Source organism: Mugil cephalus, chromosome 5 (assembly GCF_022458985.1).
Source record: "Mugil cephalus isolate CIBA_MC_2020 chromosome 5, CIBA_Mcephalus_1.1, whole genome shotgun sequence".
In the NCBI taxonomy this organism is placed as follows: domain Eukaryota; kingdom Metazoa; phylum Chordata; class Actinopteri; order Mugiliformes; family Mugilidae; genus Mugil; species Mugil cephalus.
The window spans coordinates 13,670,762-13,689,032 of NC_061774.1; the positions used below are offsets into that span (position 1 = coordinate 13,670,762).

Here is an 18,271-nt window from a genome sequence, read left to right on the forward strand (position 1 = left end):
GCTTTGATGTGTGTTTGGGCTCATTATCCTGCTGCATCTTGAGTTATTCTCCGAAAAGAGCAGAGATTTTAGCATATTTATGTGCTCCAGCCGTCGGTCATGCTGGAGTTGAGTATCAAACTGCAGGGCTTCACTAGCAAATAAGACTTGATTCCTGTCATCCACTGCAAAATACTATGTCTCAGCCCACCCCAAGGATTTTGTTCTTTCTTCCTTCCTGTCCCGTGAAGGAATACTACTCATCCTCTGAGAGACTGCTAGGCAGTCTGCTTTTAAAAGGGCTTTTGTTGATCGTCTTTCGTTCTTTATTCAACAAAGTCTGCATCTGTGGTGAAGTAGACTTGGTATCTCTCAATGAACAAGTCCCGTGAGCTTGATGTATTGATCTTATCATTTTAATGCACCATGCACTGCCCCATTAGAAACATTTAGTCCAGCCGGGAGAGAACAGTCCTCTTTTCTGAGAATAACAATTTCATATTTGACATTTCCGCAGAGTTCTGTTGCCATGTTTCACTATCCTACTAATAATTCATTAGCAGGATGCGTTCTGAACTAAACAAGCTCTGACATTGTCTACAAATGAAACGTTTGGTTGAATTTATTTGCTTCTCTGGTAATCGCAGGGCTCTGTGCATGCCTCTGACGTTGGACCTCACTGTACTGTGTATACACAACATACCTCTTCTCTTCGCTGCACTCATGTCAGAATTAAACGCCATAAGTGCACTATTTCAAATGCCTACTTCAAGGGGAGTAAGTTTTTTTTTTATCGTCTTTTTCACACACAAAGTAATGGAGTTGATTAGTAAATAACATTATTTTTTAAATAGGGATTAGATGTAATCATTGTCCATATCTGAATGTGTTTTAATGCATGCTGTGGTTTTATTGTTTTATCCTTAAGCTAGAGTTTTTGAAGCTGTTACCAGAACACAGTACTTCTAAACAGCTGCAGTATGTGCATGTTCACAGTGTACTTTATGCATTAAAGCAAATACCGCTTCACAGTACGGTTTTCATTCGTTCTTGTTCCACTGTCTTGTCCACACATGCAGGATAATTTAATTCTCTTTGGTGCCACTCCAAGCTCCACCCACACTGCAGAGGGAAAATCTCATCCTGGCACAGAAATTCCTCCCCGACACACCCACCGGTTTACAGGGGCAACTCAGCGGAGCGGAAATAGAAATATGTCCGAGTCTTTTGCAGGAGAAGAAACACAATCGAGTCACATATCTCTTAGGCACACATGACAATGGCAGTCCTCAGTGGAGACATTTCTAACTTTCAGTGATCCTGAAAGTTTACCGCCTCGTGGATTGTAAACGTGTAGTTTCTCAACCGTCTTTGTGAATAGAAACAGAATAAAAACCTGATCTCACATTGGTTTAGGTTGCCAACAATGACAAATGCCTAAAATTAATATTTGTGCATTTGGGGAAAACTCTTTTTATGACTATTTTTTCTAATTGCAACATTTTTTTAATCCATTTGAGTTATATCTTAAAATCAGGACACTGAGTATTTTAACCTTATGTTTGTTCTTTCTGATTGCATAAAATTGTAATGAAGAGACCAGTCTCTTCATTACCTGCCGGATGTGGGCTGTGAAAGTAGGAGGGTAGAATATGAAACAAAATGTTTATTTTTTCAAAATGTTCACATTTAACACACGGGCAAGTTAAAGTTGTGAAGTTTATGATAATGTGTGTTTCAATGTCCGTTGATGGTATTTTTATAGACATTACATATCTTACAACTGTGTTGTCTTTCCTTGCTCAACAAAGACTTGGAAAAATGAGTTTGTATATGTGGCATTTGGCGAATGTAAACTAAGTGTTAGATCGCCTTTGAGCAGTTGGCTCTTTGCATGCTCTTCTACAGTACGTTCACCAGCTGTACAGTCATTAACTCAGTCAGCCATTTTTTTTTTTGCACGTTTGTCGCACTTAAATGTTTCAGATCATCAAATATGATGATGAAGGTTATTATTATTATTATTATTATTATTGTTAAGAGCAAACCAAATACAAACCTAGCCGATAACTGGTTGAACCACCCTTAGCAGCAACCCTTGTTCCACTCACCTTTGCAGAATTGTTGCAATTCAGCCACATTGGAGGGTTTTCCAGCATGAGCCACCTTTTCAACGTCTTGCCACAGCGTCTCCATAGGATTCAGGTCAGGACTTTGACTAAGCCATCCCGAAGTCTTCACTTTGTTTGTCTCCATCCACTCAGAGGTGGTCAGACTTGCTGGTGTGTTTAGGATCATCGCCCTGCTGCAGAACCCAAGTTGTCTTAAACTTGAGGTCATGAACAGATGGCCGGACATTCTCCTTCAGGATTTATTGATAGACAGCAGAATTCATGGTTCCATTCATCACAGCAAGTCTTCCAGGTCCTGAAGCAGCAAAACAGCCTCAGACCATCACACTACCACCACCAGATTTTACTGTCGGCGTGATGTTGTTTTTCTGAAATGTTGTTACTTTTTCCGTCAAAACTGAGACAAGCCTTTATGTTCTTTTTACTCAGCAGTGGTTTTATGTCTTGAACTCTTCCATGAGGCCATTTTTGCTCAGTCCCTTTCTCATGGTGGAGTCATGAACACTGACCCTGACAGAAGCAAGAATCACGAAACAATTCTTCTCAATGGTATTATGATTCCTTTCTAACCTTTGTTTCCTTGATGATGTCATTACACAGGGAACCCCACGGCCGGTTTCAGTGTTGATTTATATTTAGTCCACCTGGTCCTCCAGTATAAGAGGGGGCAGGGGAGTTTGCTGCTGCCGGGTGAACTAGAAGGAATGATAATTTTGGCACCAAGGTCGGGGTTGTTCCACACAGTTGGAGGTGGCAGTCGAGGTGAAGATTGTTGGTACGATCCTGGAGGATCAAAAAAAGCTTCCAGCTGACAGAGCAGAAACCAGGACAGGGGGGAGGACTGACTGAAGAGTCTTGGCTGTGATGAGTTGCTGCAGAATGCATTAAATTTGATGTCGGCCCTCGTGACTTTTCCAGGTCAAAAAAAATTTATTATTATTATTATTTGAAGATCTCTTACATTTTTATTTACCTGAAATTGTGAAACAGACCTGCAGATGGCACCCTTGAGTTCTCACTAGCCTAATAATTAGAGTCCAGATCCATTACAATAAATTATGATAATAACATATAAATTATTACTTTTTCCTAGAAACAAAAAATTAAAAATAGAGTATTTATGATTAAAAATCCCAGAGATGACTTTATTTCCCACATTTGACATACACACAGACATAGAAATCATTGTTTTTTCTGAACCTCCATGATCATCACATTAGTCCATCTCAATTCTTTCCCACCATTTCTCATCATTATTCCCCTTTCCTCTTCTCTACTGCCTTCAGCCGGCCCTCCAGGCTGCTCAGTCGGTGCTCCACTTTGCCAGACTTCTCCGAGCCAGAGGTGAGGAGAGTTAACAGGACACATACCAGCACCAGGCCGCTCAGTCGAACGGCCGTGGTCTCTGCGCTGGCCTGCTTGTCGGTCACCATCAGTCCGAAAAGCCAGAGGGCCAAGACAGTCTTCACCATCCAGAACACCTGCTTCAGGACACCGATGAGCAGACGGAGAACGATGGTCAGCACCCAGTAACCGATGAGGCCCAGCAGGCCCCACTGGGCGACGGCAGTCACACCTTCTGGAGTGAAGTGGGGCAACGTCAACGTCACTGTGAAGAGAGGAAATCCATCTTAGGCTTATATTTGTGAGGTGTAAAGCTTGAAATTACCCGTCTGTCACTCAGGAAGCCACGAGAGTGAAACCGCATGCTGCGAAAGGAATGGCAGACAAAGTGCCTGGAGGGAGAGGCAGGGCTACATATTTTCACTTGCAACTTTTATTGCCTAGATCCACCTCTTATGGCAGACGACAGTTCTTAGTGAGAAGCGTGCAGCACACTGATGAAGGTAAACACACAGTTGCTTGTACCTACCATCGACTCCTGTGACCCTGAGGATCTCTGTGACGTAAACAGCGATGACATTGAGGCCGCTGGCAGCTCCTTCAGCCAGGAATCGAATCACTGTCTCCAAAAACTGGGGCGTTGTGAAAGAAGGGGCAAAACACGGCTTATTTAGTTACACAACAATGAAGAGAGACGGCATTCTGACCAGATAAACAATCATGCCGAGAGGAAATGAGAAAATGTGCAGGCAGACACAGCAGGGCGGATATTTGCAGCAGCACCGGATACAAACTCGACCTTATTGACTACAAAATAGCTGGTAGAATAACTGCTGTACGACTGACTCGGACAAACAACTGTGCATGCGTGAGACAGGTGGACAGCGCCCCTCTCTATTCCTGTACAGACTCTATTGGAATCACACATAGACACATAGTGCAGCCTGGTCCAGCGAGGTCAAGGGTAGCCCACCAAGCTGTCTTATCTGCACCTGTTGCACTACACACTCAGACACATACGTGACGACTGTCCGGCATGTCGGAGCAAGAGTCAAGCGTCGGTCAAAACCACGCCAGTGTGTGAATGCAGCCGTGAAGACACCCCTCATTACGTTTCATAGAGGGTTCTTCAGAACACTCATTTCTACAACAAAGACGGGTTTACAGAGCTACAGAGCGTCATGGAGCCTGTTACGAGTGTTCAGTAGCATAACGTCCTGCTTTCAGCTTCATAAAACGAAACAATATGTTACTAATCCCTCAGAGCCGATTTGTGGATTAGAAAAAGAATAGATTGCATTTTAAAGAGCGCAGCATGCACACACCCAAAATATTTGAAGGGAAAGTTTACGCAATACCGCTTTACAGTCTCGCAGTGGCAGGTGACTTAGGAGGTGTTGCTCTGCTACGTTAAATTCTCAGCAGATTGTTCGACCTTTAGTTTTACTTTTATGTGAACTCAAAGTAAGCGTAATTCCCCCATTTAAACCACAATTTCTCACTGGAATCAATATTATTGAACCAGTTTAATTTCTGTCTATTTCTTACTCAAGGTGCTTATTACAAGTGTTGCATTTAGAGGCGACAGCTGAGTAACTATTTCAGCACTGCTTATCAGCACATATTCAAAGTCTTATTTCCATACATGTAAATATCCATGTATGGAAACACACACACACATACCATGACAGTTTTGCTACAGGCATGCTCCTACCCTCTGGACTAATGGCGGTGTGACATGGGCTAAACCGAGACGCACGAGAGGACTCATGTTTAAGGGACCATGTCAGGGTAGCATGATGGAAACACCCAGGAGGTTTCTTACCATGGCCACCGAGTGGACGTTCTCCTGACCAAGCAATGACTCAAGAAACAACACTGCACTCTGAGGAAAAGGGAGCCACAGCAGGATGAAAGGAGGCAGGGAGGGGACGGAGGTTTGTGTGTGAGGGTGTGCATGGGTGATGCATGGATATAGAAAAAGGGCAGAGAAGATGAGGGGATCAGGAGTGAGATTAACAAGTTGAGGAGCACGGGGAGAGGAATGTGTTTGTGGAGGGTAAAGGAAGAGGTGGAGAGAGATGAGAGGCTGAAAATTAGTAATCAAGTACAGTTAGGCACTGGTCAAGAATAGTGAGAGAGCAAACAGAAAAAAAGTTAGGTCAAAATAGATTAAAAATTAAAGAAAAGATCAGAGTGTGAATCCACTTCCTGGTGCGGGGAGGAAATGGGTATTATCCAGTGGTGCGCCTCCTCTCTGTGTTACCTCAGCAGCTGACCGTATGGCGCCGGTTCCCACGACGGACTCCGCGTACCGCTGGATCTCCAGGCAGGTTCCCGTGATCAGAGTACGCAGGGTGACCACCGGTGCGCTCTGCGCCTCGGCCTGCTCACCTCCAGCCCAGCCCAGCGCCAACCCGAGAACCAACACGTAGGTAGTAAGCAGAAATTGAGCCATGGCACATCCACTCCGTCCGCACAGCCAGACGCACGTAGGGAGCTTGGAGAACAAAAGAGGGAGGGGGAATATGTGCCAAAGGAAAAAAAAAAAAAAAAAAAAAAAACTGTATGAGCACGGGTTATCTCTGCAGCACGGAGCAGGTCGAGCAGCTCCTGTTCGGTGACTCACTTGAAAATCAAATACTTAAAAATGGCTTCTGTTGCGTGCAGTCAGGGGCTACGGAGCGGTTTAGACATGCCTCCCAATATAATAACGGAGACTAAAGAAAACCTCCTCACTGGAATAAACCACCGACCGATTGTTGCGATTCGATCAAAAGGCCCCGATGGATCAAAAATAATCCGAGAATATAATAATAAACTTTGGCAACGCTGCAAATGTCAAATCCAGGATCACTCCGCTCCTCAAGGGCGCCCCAGCATTAACTAACTGTGTCTATATTTGGTAAGAAACCGTTTAAGGCTGTGATCCAGCGGCGGTGCATACATGTGGTCAGAGTTAAGGACGCAGCGGAGAGTCGGTGAGAAATAACGCAGCAGAAATGTGTCCAAAAGTTTCCCTTCCGTTGCAGCTTTGGGAGGAAAACGGAAGGAACGCTGAGGGCGCTGAGCTGACCACGAGTCTCCTAAATCCTCTTATTTCTGCTCTGAGCTCCACGCCGCGCAACTTTGGTGCTCCTTTGTCACTGAGCTCGCACCAAATGCGCTGCTGCGATGGATTATGTTGCACAAGCTTTAAGAAAAACCCTCCCTTGTCAATGTTACCATATGGCACTCCCTTCCTTCCAGCGTTTCTAACGACTCTTTCCAGAGTGGGAACACGTCTGGACCTTCAGGGAGGAGGAGAAGGAGGAGGAGGGGAAGGAAGGAGCCCTGCTCGCTGCACAGGAATAAATATAGATTTGCACACTGGGACTTGTGGTTTAATACTGCGGGTCAAATGTTAAGTTGAGTCACATCACTTAATAGACCTTTAGGATCAGTGGAGCAGAAGGAGAAGCTGCACATTTTAGATATCAGTTTAATAACTAGTAGAACAGCAATTATACAGCACAGAGTCAGGAGATTTTTTTTTTTTTTTTTAGAGATGTGGGAGCAGTCTGGAGCAGGAACAGGCAGGTTTTGAAAAAATAAAAAAGTGTGACAACCACAATGTACATACATATCGACGAAATACAAACAGCCACAACCCCAGCTGGAATGTTGCCTTTTCGCTGCACTTTTTTTTTTGTTGTTGTGCACCGTTTTTATTGCCTGTTCTCAAATGAGCGCGCGCACATACACACACACACACACACAAACACACACTCCACAAGCCTTAGTGCACCAGCGTCTGAACAAGCACACAGTAAAGTAGTGGATACTGGATGGGAGAGGCTTTCAGTCATTCTTTAAAAAATAGAATAAAATAAAAGTTAAAGCGTTCCATTGAGAGCATCACTGCAGCCCCGGGTGACTTCTCACTAATAGTCTCTTTCACATTTAAGAGGAGGGGAGGAGGGGGTTCGTACTCAGAGCAGAGGTGACACGCACATGAGCGCGAGGCCGAGTGCTGCTCCAGGCAGTGTTGCTACGACTACTGCTGCCGCTCGTTTTTGCTGACCCCCTTCTTCGCCAGTGAAGGGGGAGAGACCGCGGCTTTAGCCGATGTAAATGCGATGGAAGTCGTTCGCTCCGAAGGCCGCGTTGCACTTGGGGCACTTCCTCTGACGGGTGTCGTAGCGCGTCTTCACACACTCGAAGCAGAAGACGTGGAAGCACTTTGTCAGGACGGCATCCTTCACCCGGGAGTTGCAGCACGGACACGTTAGACGAGCCTGCGAGGAGACGGGAGAGACAGACAGAGAGAGAGAGGGGGAATGGTGGTTGAACAATGAACGCAGTCATTTCTGTTCTCGGCTGAGTGGTTCGGATGCAAATATCTAGGACAGCAGTAGTACAGAGGACGCTGCTGAGCGTGAGCTGCGGTGTGAGACACACAAAGCTACGAACATGACAGCAATTGTGCAACGCTGAGTCTTCCCGCAGTTGGTTGGAATTTTAAGTGTTCTTCTCAAAAGAGTGTGATCACACTTGGCTTTAAAGGCTGCCAACACTTTTGTTTATGCATTTGGCCAGAAGGCTGGGTACAACTAGATATGCATGTGACAAACATGAGCTCAGACTGTGGTTTCCATTGGAGTTTCTTTCATGGCAAAAATACCAAGAATGAGGAACCTCTGGCGAATACACTCATTTGAGAGTTAGGTGAGAAAAACCTAACATGACCATTATGTCTAAACAGTAAATATCTTGTATATGCATAAATTACAGCTAGAAACTCGACCAAGGCTGAAAACATCGCTGTATGATTCTAAGCTGGGACCAGTAACTAACCTGTTACCTTGCCTGCACTCTGAGCCAAGAAATAGTGCAGCATATAACCTAATATGATGTTGTCAGTTTATTGAGCTTTGAGAGCCAGGACTCTGCTTCCAGTCTTTGTGCTTTCATCAAACAGGCTGTTGGCTCTGGTTTCTGATTTACCACTGACAGTGGAATCAATCACCTCACCTCCCTCTCAAATTGTCTCTTTAAATACAGATGTCGGTGACATTTTGGATGTAACGATCATTAAAAACCATCCGGTAGATTAACATCTGTCCTAAAGGAGTGCGCTGGTTTAGTTAATGTTTTGACACCTTATCTGCAAAATGAGATTTCATTAAGATACGTACACACTGAAGTTAGTTTGATCTAAACCCTTGCTGGTGCCTGTGATACTGTGCAGGATCAATAATAAACGTACATTTGCTTATATGTTTTGCACCCCAAAAACCCACCTTGTAGTCGTTGATTTCCTCGTTAAGGATGTCGTCTCCGTTGCTGATCTTCTCGGCCGGTTTCTTGGCCTTCTCGATCTTTCTCCTCATCTTGGAGATGTCCTCCTGAAAAACGTTTTAACAGCCGTACGTTAAAGAAGCCACATTTTACTTTCTTTAAACAACAGACTACGAATGCTACGCGCGTCGCCACCTGCGCTCGTCGCGCGTTGAAGGACTCTTTTTCTCTGGAGATGCTGTTCTCGATGACCTCCTCTCTGACCAGGCTGAGTCTCTGCTGAACCTGCTCCAGCTGAGTCCGCACCTCCTCGGAGAGCAACGCGGAGTCCTGAGCCTGGAGGGGAGACGACAGGTCTTATTTTTAAATATCCCGAGGGGGGGATTCCGTTATTCCTAACAGTGTACAACCCGTTGTGCATACACGCTGTAGTTTGGGAAACGTTTGGGTGTCGTTAATGACCTTGCGTTTGTTCATGTCTAAAGCTTGTGTTCGAAGCGTCAGCTCCCTCTCAGCAGTGCTGATGGTGCCCTGCAGGAGGCGCTCCTTCTCCTCGAGCTTCCTCACCACCTGCAGCTGGGCATCGACCTGTACGTGGAGTCAGTCCCAAAAAGTCAAATGGACATATACATAAATACATACATACATAAATAAATATAATAGGAGCAATGAAAAACATTCAATCTTGAAATTGCGAGGTAAAAGAGAAACAGGCAGTGAGGGGATGTTGACTGAAATATTAAAATGACAGTGAAAGTAGTTATCGCTGCTATTTAACCGTGCATATGATAAAACGGTGTGTGTGTCCCCTAGAGTCCCACGGTGGTTCACCTGAGTTTTTAAAGTGAGGAGCTGGTCGGCGAGCTCCTCCTTCTCCTCTTTCAGCAACTTGTGGATCTGGTTGGACTTGATGCGCTCGCTCATCAGCTTGAAGTTGGCGTCGTCTTTCTCCCTGAGCTGCTGCATGAGGCGGATGTTCTGTTCCTGCATGTCCTCGAAGGCCTGGCCCGTCACGTCCATCTCGCTCAGGAGCGCGTCCTCCTCCTGCAGATGGAGCGATGAGGCGAGAGTGTGAACAGAGAGCCAGGCACAAATAACAGATAAATTAAAAAAAAAAAACGATTCGCTCGCACGCACCTGTTTGGCTATAGACAGCTTCTTGTTGAGGATGTCGATCTGCTCCTCCACTGAGCGGATCTTCCTCAGAGCCTCTTCGTCAGCCATCTTCTTGCCTTCCCTCCTCTCCCTCTCCTCCAGCTCCCTCAGCCTCTGTCGGAGCTCCTCTCCCTGGAACCAGCACATTATGGAAATACGAAAATGCGTTACGTTCAATGTGCCCAATGGTTTGCTCAAATAAGAGGAATAAACGCAAAGGGGAAATACACACAAATATCCACATTGTGCCACATATCTCATCATGATGTCTCAACAGACCCACTGTCATGATTTTCACAATGAAACAGAAAGTGTCCGTGCTCGTCACCTCTGACTTTGCCTTCTTCTCCGCGGCCATGAGCTGGACTTTGTCCCTCTGCTCCTTGGGTGCTGAGCGATACATGTCCAGTAACAGCTTCATCTCCCTCTGGGACTCCTGGGCTTTCCTGCACAGTCACGACACAAGAGTCTTTAACAAAAACCTCCTCCGCTGATAACAAAGATAACACCACGCGGGGCCAGAACTCAGTAAAACTCTGTTGAGTGAGGAAGCAAATCGTGCCGCAGACCAGACAGATCCTGAGGTGGTGAGTCACACAATCATGTGACTACTGCAGAAACCACTACACTACATCAGCGAAAAACATTTGTTATGCCAATTTGTCATATTACAAGTCATCCGAAAATCACACTTAACAATTGCATGAGCGTGTAACTACTCTGTGTGCAAAATACTACGTCCTTATTTTTGGAGTTGTACTTTCACAACTCAATATTTCCTCATATTAAAAAACAAATAAATGCCCACAAACTTACTTGAGTTCTGCTCGGACGATCTTCAGCTGCTCCATCTCCTTCCTCTTTGAGCCCCCGACCATAGAGAGGCGCTCCCCGGCCGGCTCCTCGAGCTGGCCGCTGCTCCCCGGCTTCTCCTTCTCTTCCTTTATCAAGCTGCTGCTCCCGCCGCCGCCGCCGCCGCCTCGCGTCGGCCGCTCTCTCTCCTTTTCCTTCTCCTTCTCCCGCTCTCGTTCTTTCTCCTCTTTCTTGATGGCCTCCTTTTCCTTCTTCTCCTCCTTCTCCTTCTTCTCCTCCTTCTCCTCCTCCTTTACGGTCGCATCTGGTTCTAAACCGGGCTCTGTTTTGACTGAGGTCCCTTCAGAAAAACCACGAGATAAAGAGGGAGGTGTCAACCCCGGACGGTAGTTTACATTTTAATAGAAATAACAACCGAGCTTCTACACTGAGTTAATTAGGCGTTAGTTACCAGTGCTGCTGGGCGTGGAGGAGCCGTTGTCGGGCTCGGTTTTGACCACAGGTTCTGAAGAAACAGCTGGAGTAGAGGGAGAGATTGTTTCATCCTTCACATCCATCTCTGTGCTTGACTGGGACTGGAGAATGGCGTTTCCCTTTGAAGCACGGACCTGCATGGCCAACAGATATCCTCCAGTGAGCTTTATCGCCACCAACATGGCCCATAATTGTTTAACATTTCAGAGGTGGTGGTTTGTCTCCTTGTGACTGACCTGGTTGAGCTCCGCTTGCGTCTCTCTCAGCCTCAACTTGTACTTCACCACCTCTCCCTTCATCTGCTGGTTGTGAGTTTGCAGCGTGCTGATCAGGTGACGCATCTCCCTGTTGATAGGACCTGAGGAGATGGCGGGTTGGAAAACCAACGTCTAATTAGAAATTGAAACTAGTTTTTTTCAGAGCAAATCTGACGTGGATCTAAGCTCAACTGCCTCCTCAGCACAATTCATTTTTCACTCACCTGCTTGTTCGTTGGCAGCCAGAGTCTGTTCAAATTCGATGCGCAGCATCTCATACTCCTTCCTGACCTGGGCCAGCGTGTCCTCCAGCTGAAACACCTCTGTGCGGACCTTCCTCTGCAGAGCCACCTCATCGTTCTGCACTCACAGGGGATGAAAGTGAGAAAAAGGGCCGGGAAACACGGAGAGACGCCGACAGCAGACCCACAGGAAACGTACCTCCATGTGCTCCAGCTGTCGAAGGCGGGCCGTGCGAGTAGTGTTGAGCCGGGCGCGTGTCTCGTCCAGCTGAGCTTTCAGGATAAGAGACTCGTTGTAGAGAACGGAGAACTGTGACTGTAAGCAGCGATACTCAGAAGTCTCCTTCACCATCCCTTCAGCCCGACTCAGCAGCTCAGTCTGACAAGAAGGACAGAAGGACGTGTTTATGAGCGATGAGAGACTTTTGGGTTCAACCAAGTAGAAGAGAAAACCATATCTTTAAATGAATCCATAAATCTATGTACCTTCATGTTGTTATTCTCCTGGTGGACATTCTGCAGGTCCTGCTGGAGCTTCTGCAGCTCAATAAGACGATTATCTGCCAGCTCCCTGTTTTCCTCCAACTCACTGTTCATTTCCTCAAACTGTTTAAAAAAAGACAAAAGTATGAGAAGCATGGCTGCAAAGAGTTTCTTCAAAGTTTCTCAAGCCACATTTCATCTGAGTGATGAACTGAAGTCCTACCTTTCTTTTGTTAATGGTGATGGTTCCACATACACTGCTGGCCTCCCCGCACACTTTGTACCCTTTGCTGTTTACCTGGGGTGCACAAGGAAGCGTTACAACATGTAAACAGACACCATGAGAACCTCTAACAAAACTGCTCATGGTCCTCACCCTCTCCAGGATCTCGGTCAGATGCGCATTCAGTCGGTTTTCTCGGCGGCGGATCTTCTCCATGTCCCACTGCAGCTCCTCGATGAGAACCTGCAGCTCGCTGACGCGCTGGTCGGCCTTGTTAGCTGCGCGACCCAGAGACCGGGACTGGACGAACACGGGACAACACAGAGGCCGGACGTTCAACACAAGAGCTACTACAAACGTAATCCTTTAAGAGGAACGAGAAACTAGAGGATGTGTCTCAGTGTCATGACACGTTACGCTTGACGGATTTAATCGTAACTGTATTACGTCATTACCACCAAACCTTTCAAGAGGCCTACATGCTTGAGTATCTTTTCAACTGGATTTCATTGGCTGGATCTGAAGGTTTACATAGTTCATCAAGAGCTCGATTCATATATGTGCCATTATCATTTTTTTCTTTTTCAGAAAGACATAAGATTGTTCCAGTTCATCCAGCACAGTGGGCTTTGACTCCACAGTTTATTTTCCAGTGCCGTCTGCGTCACTTGACAATTGAACCTTGGTTGGCCTCCTGACCACCAGCCTTCACATCACCTCTAACCCGTTACTACAGGGTGTCAACATTTTCCTCTGGGAATAGGCTCAGCATGGCTATTGTTTGTCACACCTAGCAACAATAACATGGGGAGGAGCTTTCAGTATAACACCAAGATGACTCAGCTCCCGATAACTACTTTGCCTCTTCTACTTATCACACCTGTCTGTCTTGTCGATCAGGTACGTACACTGTACATAAAAATATCTGAAGATATATTGATATTAGAATTATTGATGAGCCCTCCCCTCCAAAAAAAACAGCACAATGTTGCTTGAATTCGTACCTCACTGGTCATGTGGCTGTACTTCTGCTTGAGGTCCTCGGTCAGCTGTTGCAGCCGCTCATTTTCACTGGTCAGGAGTGAGTTGAGTTTGGAGGCCACCTGCCACAAAGTGCCCTCTGAAATGAAAAGCAACAGCTTCTTTTTAAACGGATGCCACTCAACGAATTTATCCTCAGCTACACTCCATTTCACTGTTGTCATGATGTCTTCCTCCGCAGACACATTTCTGTCTCACCCGCTCCAGAGTCCAGCTCTGCTTTGAGCTGATCCACTGTGTTCTTCAGACACACGTAGATCTCCACCACACGACTGGCCTGTTTCAGGCTGGACTCCACCCTCTCCTGAAGCTCTGCCTCCATCTCCTCACTGCTGCTGCTGGCCAGCGTGGCCAGGAAGGAGTTGGACGTCTCTCCTTGGTGTCCTGGATGACGACCACACAATAAAGGGTTCATTCTCTAATACACCCGTCTTCATCTTACTGCTGTCAAAGCACTGTCAAAGTGCCGTCTCTACCTCTGTCCTTGGCCCTCTCCTGGTTGGAGTCGCCATCAGGTTCCGGCGTCTCCGGCTTCAGACTCCGTCCCTCACCTGTTGGAGATTTCTCAGGCTCACTGCTCGCTTGGTCGTAACGCCGGCTGATGAGCTGAACGTTTTCATCAAACTGAAAAGACAGAGAACGGCGTCACATTTAGATCACTCAATTAAAAATGCAAGCCTCGATGTTCATGGGTAACTTATGCTCCCTTGATTGAATCCTGCCCATTTACCTGGTTCCAGTATCTGTTGAGGATCAGCAGACTGGCGTCATCAGTAGCCTGGCGAGTCTCCAGTCTCTCAATTCGCTCTCGCAGTTCATCCTCAATCACCTGCAATCCGACAAGCCAAGAGATTAAACATCACCAGATAACGAGAAAGGAGAGAATTTCCAGAGCGGGGACAAATACCGGAGAATAAACTCACCTGTCTCTGATCTAGTGACTCCCCCAACTTCCTGTTCTTGGTTTGCAGAGCTTTGATGTCTTGTTCTTCCTGAAAAAACAATGGATCCACAGGTTACTACGAATAGACAAACAGCCAGACTTCACTTCTGAATATATTTTCAATAGACATTAAAATGAGGCTCACTGAGTTGGACACCCCTCCCAATTTGATGACCGTCTCCACCGCGGTGCTACCCCCGGCCGCGGCGCCGACACCGGGTCCTCCGTCCTCTCCTTCCCTGTCCCTCCGCTTCTCTGGGGGCGCACCGGAGGACGAAGGGCCGCTAGGGTCAGCAGGACGCTTCTGTCCCGACATCCTCAGACTCCTGGCACAAATGTAGAGACGGAAACAGAGTCGAGTGTGACTGGAGAAGATTGTGGCTCATTCATTAATTCAAACTGGCCAGCAACTGTGTGTTCAGGTATACCCTTAAATTAATGGTCGGGGATGACTACCTCAGTGGTTATTCTTAGTCTGTATCTCCGCGTCGGGGAGTAGTCGTTGCAGCTAGACCAAAAATGATCCGCTCATCTCATTTTAAACCCCGAACAAACCAGTTCAATCAGCCAGTGTAAGGTTAGGCTAACGTTAGCCGTGTGCTAACGCCAGCTTCAAACGCTGATTGGCTGCGAGTCTGACTTACACAGTTACTGCAACCTGTTTGTGATAATATTATATCACCACAACTTATCGAAATCTTACCGCTAGTAATGTTGAGAGTTTTAGGTTATGAACTGAATGTGTCTGTGGATGTTGATGTTGCGTCTCCCTGCCTCTCGGAAACGGAAGTGTTAGAGTCTAGCTAGGATGTTCTTCAGGTGACACTGCGCCCCCTGCTGCCGCGGAGGGAACCACACACACTCTTCTTCTTCTTCTTCTTTTTCTTCTTCTTCTTCTTCTTCTTCTTCTTCGGTACATTACCGCCGCCACATTCTGAACTGCAGCGTGGATCTGAATGTTTTTCAATTCTTTTTCTTAGCGTCTAGCTTTTCTTCATTTCTGTCTTAAAATATGTTTTACGACCCTTTACTTACATGTTTATTTCTGCTTTCCTTGTTGCCCCCTTAACATATTTGTCTGCTAAATTTATTGCCTCCGATCCCTAGATGTGCTGGAACCCAGATAAACTGCAACACTGTGCCTGCTTTTTGTATTCTGAATATTGTCTGTAAAATCTCCAAAATGATGTCCTGTCAGATCATACACTGGTGAAAACAAATGCATTCTAATATTATAGTCCTTAGTGTGGGCACTAGAACAAATCATTGGCGGTGGTCGTGCACAAAACTAAAATCATTTAGTTCCTCCTACTCCTCTAGGGGAAAAGTTATGACCCAATTGCAAAAGTGCATTCTTGCCACTTTCCTGATTATAATCTGATCAGCAACAAAATGAAAAATCGCCCAAGAATAAATAAACACAAGGCCACACAACTTTCATAGAAGCAGAAATGTTTTACTAAAGACCCAAAAGTAAACACAGTCACAACAACTTTGACAAACGAAGACAAAATATCAAAATGTTCTCGTACTTGAGGATTGAACTGTGAAAGAGAAGAAGTATCCTGACACTAGGAAAGAACCATCCTGGATGTCGCTTCCAAGATTAATATCAAAATGTTCTCGTACTTGAGGATTGAACTGTGAAAGAGAAGAAGTAGCCTGACACTAGGAAAGAACCATCCTGTATGTCGCTTCCAAGATTACTACAAAGTGCTGTACAACAGACCATCATTTTCTTGTTATAGAACTATCCATAGATAAAACATAACCGCAGATAGTAACAAAATCCATTTGAGATAAGTTGCAGTCTGAGTGTAAAGGTGCTGAATGCGTGCACACCTCTGTTGTCCTTTGTCGATGGTGACAGAGAAAACAGTGACGCACAGGTGTACAGGTGAACAAGTGAGACAGGATAGGTTGAGACAGCAATGGGGGTGGACACTGCCCTCTATTGCTCCACCGTGAACACTGGGCGTACTGCACTAAATCTTAGCTCATGTTATTCAACACTTGTTCAAAAGTGCTACTGAATTTATTGTCTTGGACCGACACACATTTCTATTGTTTTAATGCCTTTTTAGTCATTGGGCTAGGCTTAATAACAGAAACACTTAAGTGGTTGATTAAATCCAGTTTACCAGCACCACAAACTACAATGATAGTACAAATGAATCACCACCTTTCTGATGCCGTTCCAACATAAACTGAACATTATAATTGTAATGGAGGGGGATTTAGAGCAGGATTGTTATATTAGAATGTATAAGTGCATGAATAATAATTAAGTAAAATGCAAAACTAACTACAGAGTTAGATCTACTGTTTGACACAAGGCTCAAAATCAGCACACAGGGGCAATTTTGTTCTGTAGTGACAGAAATTGACACAGTTTTTTAGTGAACCTGGGATTTTTCCGTCTTTCTGAAGGTCTATAGCTGCTGAGTGGTTCTCTGGTAACTGCAGAACGTGATCTATTTAATGATCTTCACTAAACAGATCCCAAACATAGTAACACAATAAAGTAAAACACCTGCGGCAATGTTGACGCTGCCATTTATAATGGATTATTACCCACCATTAAATTAAAATTATCCTTACAAGCAGTTTTTCCTGCACAGAAGTACCATTGAATGGTGTCTTACAGTGATTACTGTAACAAGTATCAGACAACCAAATCAACATTTCCTACGTGTGCTTTTTCAAAATGTACTGTATAAACTGTACTTCGTGGGATATGCAACTCAGTCTGGACGATATCCGTCACTCTCTGGGCTCGTGATCAAAGACTGACCTCTGGTCATCCTATTGAAGGGCACCTCGCACAGGGAGCAGAGTCCGGGTTGTGTAAAAGCTGGCTTGTCACTGTTTGTGAGTTACAGTTCCACCCCAGACTAAGCTTTAACTATATCTCTATCTGCTGAGGTCACCAGTGGACTGGTGGTGACACGAATTTTTGGGCCTTTTTCAGCAATCGATGTTCAAAACAGCTCTTGTGTGACGTGCACGACGAGCAACGTGATGCAAAGCAGACACACAAGGCAGCCTGGGATGATCGATTAGTTCCAACAACAAATAAAAAGACATGAATCAGAAGTTAATGAAAACGTTGTAAACGTTTGTCAGACCTGTTGAAAATTACAGATTTTTAAAAAAAAAGTTTATTCATTTATTTTTCCAACCGCAACGAGTAGATGCACGAGAAAGGACTCCCTGATCTTGAAATACTTTCATCTTAAATGATTCATGCATTTCTTGTCTTAGGCAAACAAAATGATGCATGTTGTGCAGAATGTCAAGGGAGATATTATTTTTATTTTTTAACACAAAATTGTTTGGAAAAAAAAGTAAAATAAGATTGGAAATCACCTGGAGGATTCCTCTTTTTGAAGCACATATTTAACTTAGATTAAACTTTTTATTATAAAAGTAAAAATATGAAGAAATAAAGAGATAATTACAGTTACTACTACAGTTGCTAGTTTTACAGACCCTGCAATAAACTAAAAACCTGAAAACTAGAGATCAAGAAAAACGCCCCTGTCATAAGAAGAAACCTTGGGCTTATCTGCTTGAGCAGGGAGGAGAGACATGAAAGAAGATTTCTAAGTGCATCTGGATACACGTTGCACAGGTACATTAAACTAATACGAATATGTGATTGTATGATTAAAAAAAATGATGGAGCCATATTGGAAACTTTGCGAATAATGAAAAGCTGTAACAATCCACTGAATGCATTCAAACGATACAAAGAAATGCAGTCTGCACTTCCATCAGTGCAAAAGAAACCTGAATTGCAACATCACCGCAGGCCTCTCACGTTACAACATCTCTCAAATCTTAGCAGGCGGGGCCGCTCGTCTCCAGCACAGACACACACTGTTCCCCTTGTTGTTTTCCAC

The 18,271-nt window shown here is 45.1% G+C and overlaps 2 protein-coding genes across 4 annotated transcripts; both read right to left on the reverse strand.

Annotated features, from left to right (window-relative positions):
* Positions 1-3,228: 3,228 nt before the first annotated feature.
* Positions 3,229-6,736, reverse strand: LOC125007875. 3 transcript variants are annotated; one of them, XM_047584763.1, is made up of 5 exons: positions 6,403-6,736; positions 5,722-5,955; positions 5,281-5,340; positions 3,985-4,087; positions 3,229-3,720 (listed from the first exon to the last, which is right to left on the reverse strand). In XM_047584763.1, exons 2-5 carry the CDS (start codon positions 5,911-5,913, stop codon positions 3,365-3,367), a joined length of 711 nt encoding a protein of 236 aa, XP_047440719.1. In that variant the 5' UTR covers positions 5,914-5,955; positions 6,403-6,736; the 3' UTR covers positions 3,229-3,364. The 3 variants fall into 3 exon arrangements, with proteins under 3 accessions (XP_047440719.1, XP_047440718.1, XP_047440720.1); XM_047584762.1 differs by having other exon boundaries at positions 6,085-6,736; XM_047584764.1 differs by lacking the exon at positions 5,281-5,340 and having other exon boundaries at positions 5,722-6,731.
* Positions 6,737-6,918: 182 nt separating this feature from the next.
* Positions 6,919-15,231, reverse strand: rnf20 (ring finger protein 20, E3 ubiquitin protein ligase). Its single transcript, XM_047584760.1, has 22 exons — positions 15,070-15,231; positions 14,512-14,692; positions 14,347-14,415; positions 14,154-14,252; positions 13,900-14,047; positions 13,622-13,807; positions 13,387-13,502; positions 12,536-12,682; positions 12,383-12,457; positions 12,163-12,282; positions 11,876-12,055; positions 11,659-11,794; positions 11,414-11,535; positions 11,155-11,311; positions 10,707-11,043; positions 10,219-10,336; positions 9,873-10,022; positions 9,567-9,779; positions 9,198-9,323; positions 8,931-9,071; positions 8,738-8,842; positions 6,919-7,732 (listed from the first exon to the last, which is right to left on the reverse strand). The coding sequence occupies exons 2-22, from the start codon at positions 14,680-14,682 to the stop codon at positions 7,556-7,558; spliced, it is 3,093 nt and encodes a 1,030-aa protein (XP_047440716.1). The 5' UTR covers positions 14,683-14,692; positions 15,070-15,231; the 3' UTR covers positions 6,919-7,555.
* Between the last annotated feature and the right edge of the window lie 3,040 nt (positions 15,232-18,271).

Bases quoted from the DNA above. Each gene is read 5' to 3' on its own strand.
- LOC125007875 (XM_047584763.1), bottom strand. From the start codon at position 5,913: ATGGCTCAATTTCTGCTTACTACCTACGTGTTGGTTCTCGGGTTGGCG. The intron at 5,341-5,721 runs GTAACACAGAGA...CCTTTTCCTCAG, and splicing joins CCATACGGTCAGCTGCTGAG to AGTGCAGTGTTGTTTCTTGA. The intron at 4,088-5,280 runs GTAAGAAACCTC...ACAACGCCCCAG, and splicing joins ACGTCCACTCGGTGGCCATG to TTTTTGGAGACAGTGATTCG.
- rnf20 (XM_047584760.1), bottom strand. From the start codon at position 14,682: ATGTCGGGACAGAAGCGTCCTGCTGACCCTAGCGGCCCTTCGTCCTCC. The intron at 12,458-12,535 runs GTGAGGACCATG...TGTGCACCCCAG, and splicing joins TGACCGAGATCCTGGAGAGG to GTAAACAGCAAAGGGTACAA. The intron at 10,337-10,706 runs GTAAGTTTGTGG...GTGACTGTGCAG, and splicing joins ATCGTCCGAGCAGAACTCAA to GAAAGCCCAGGAGTCCCAGA.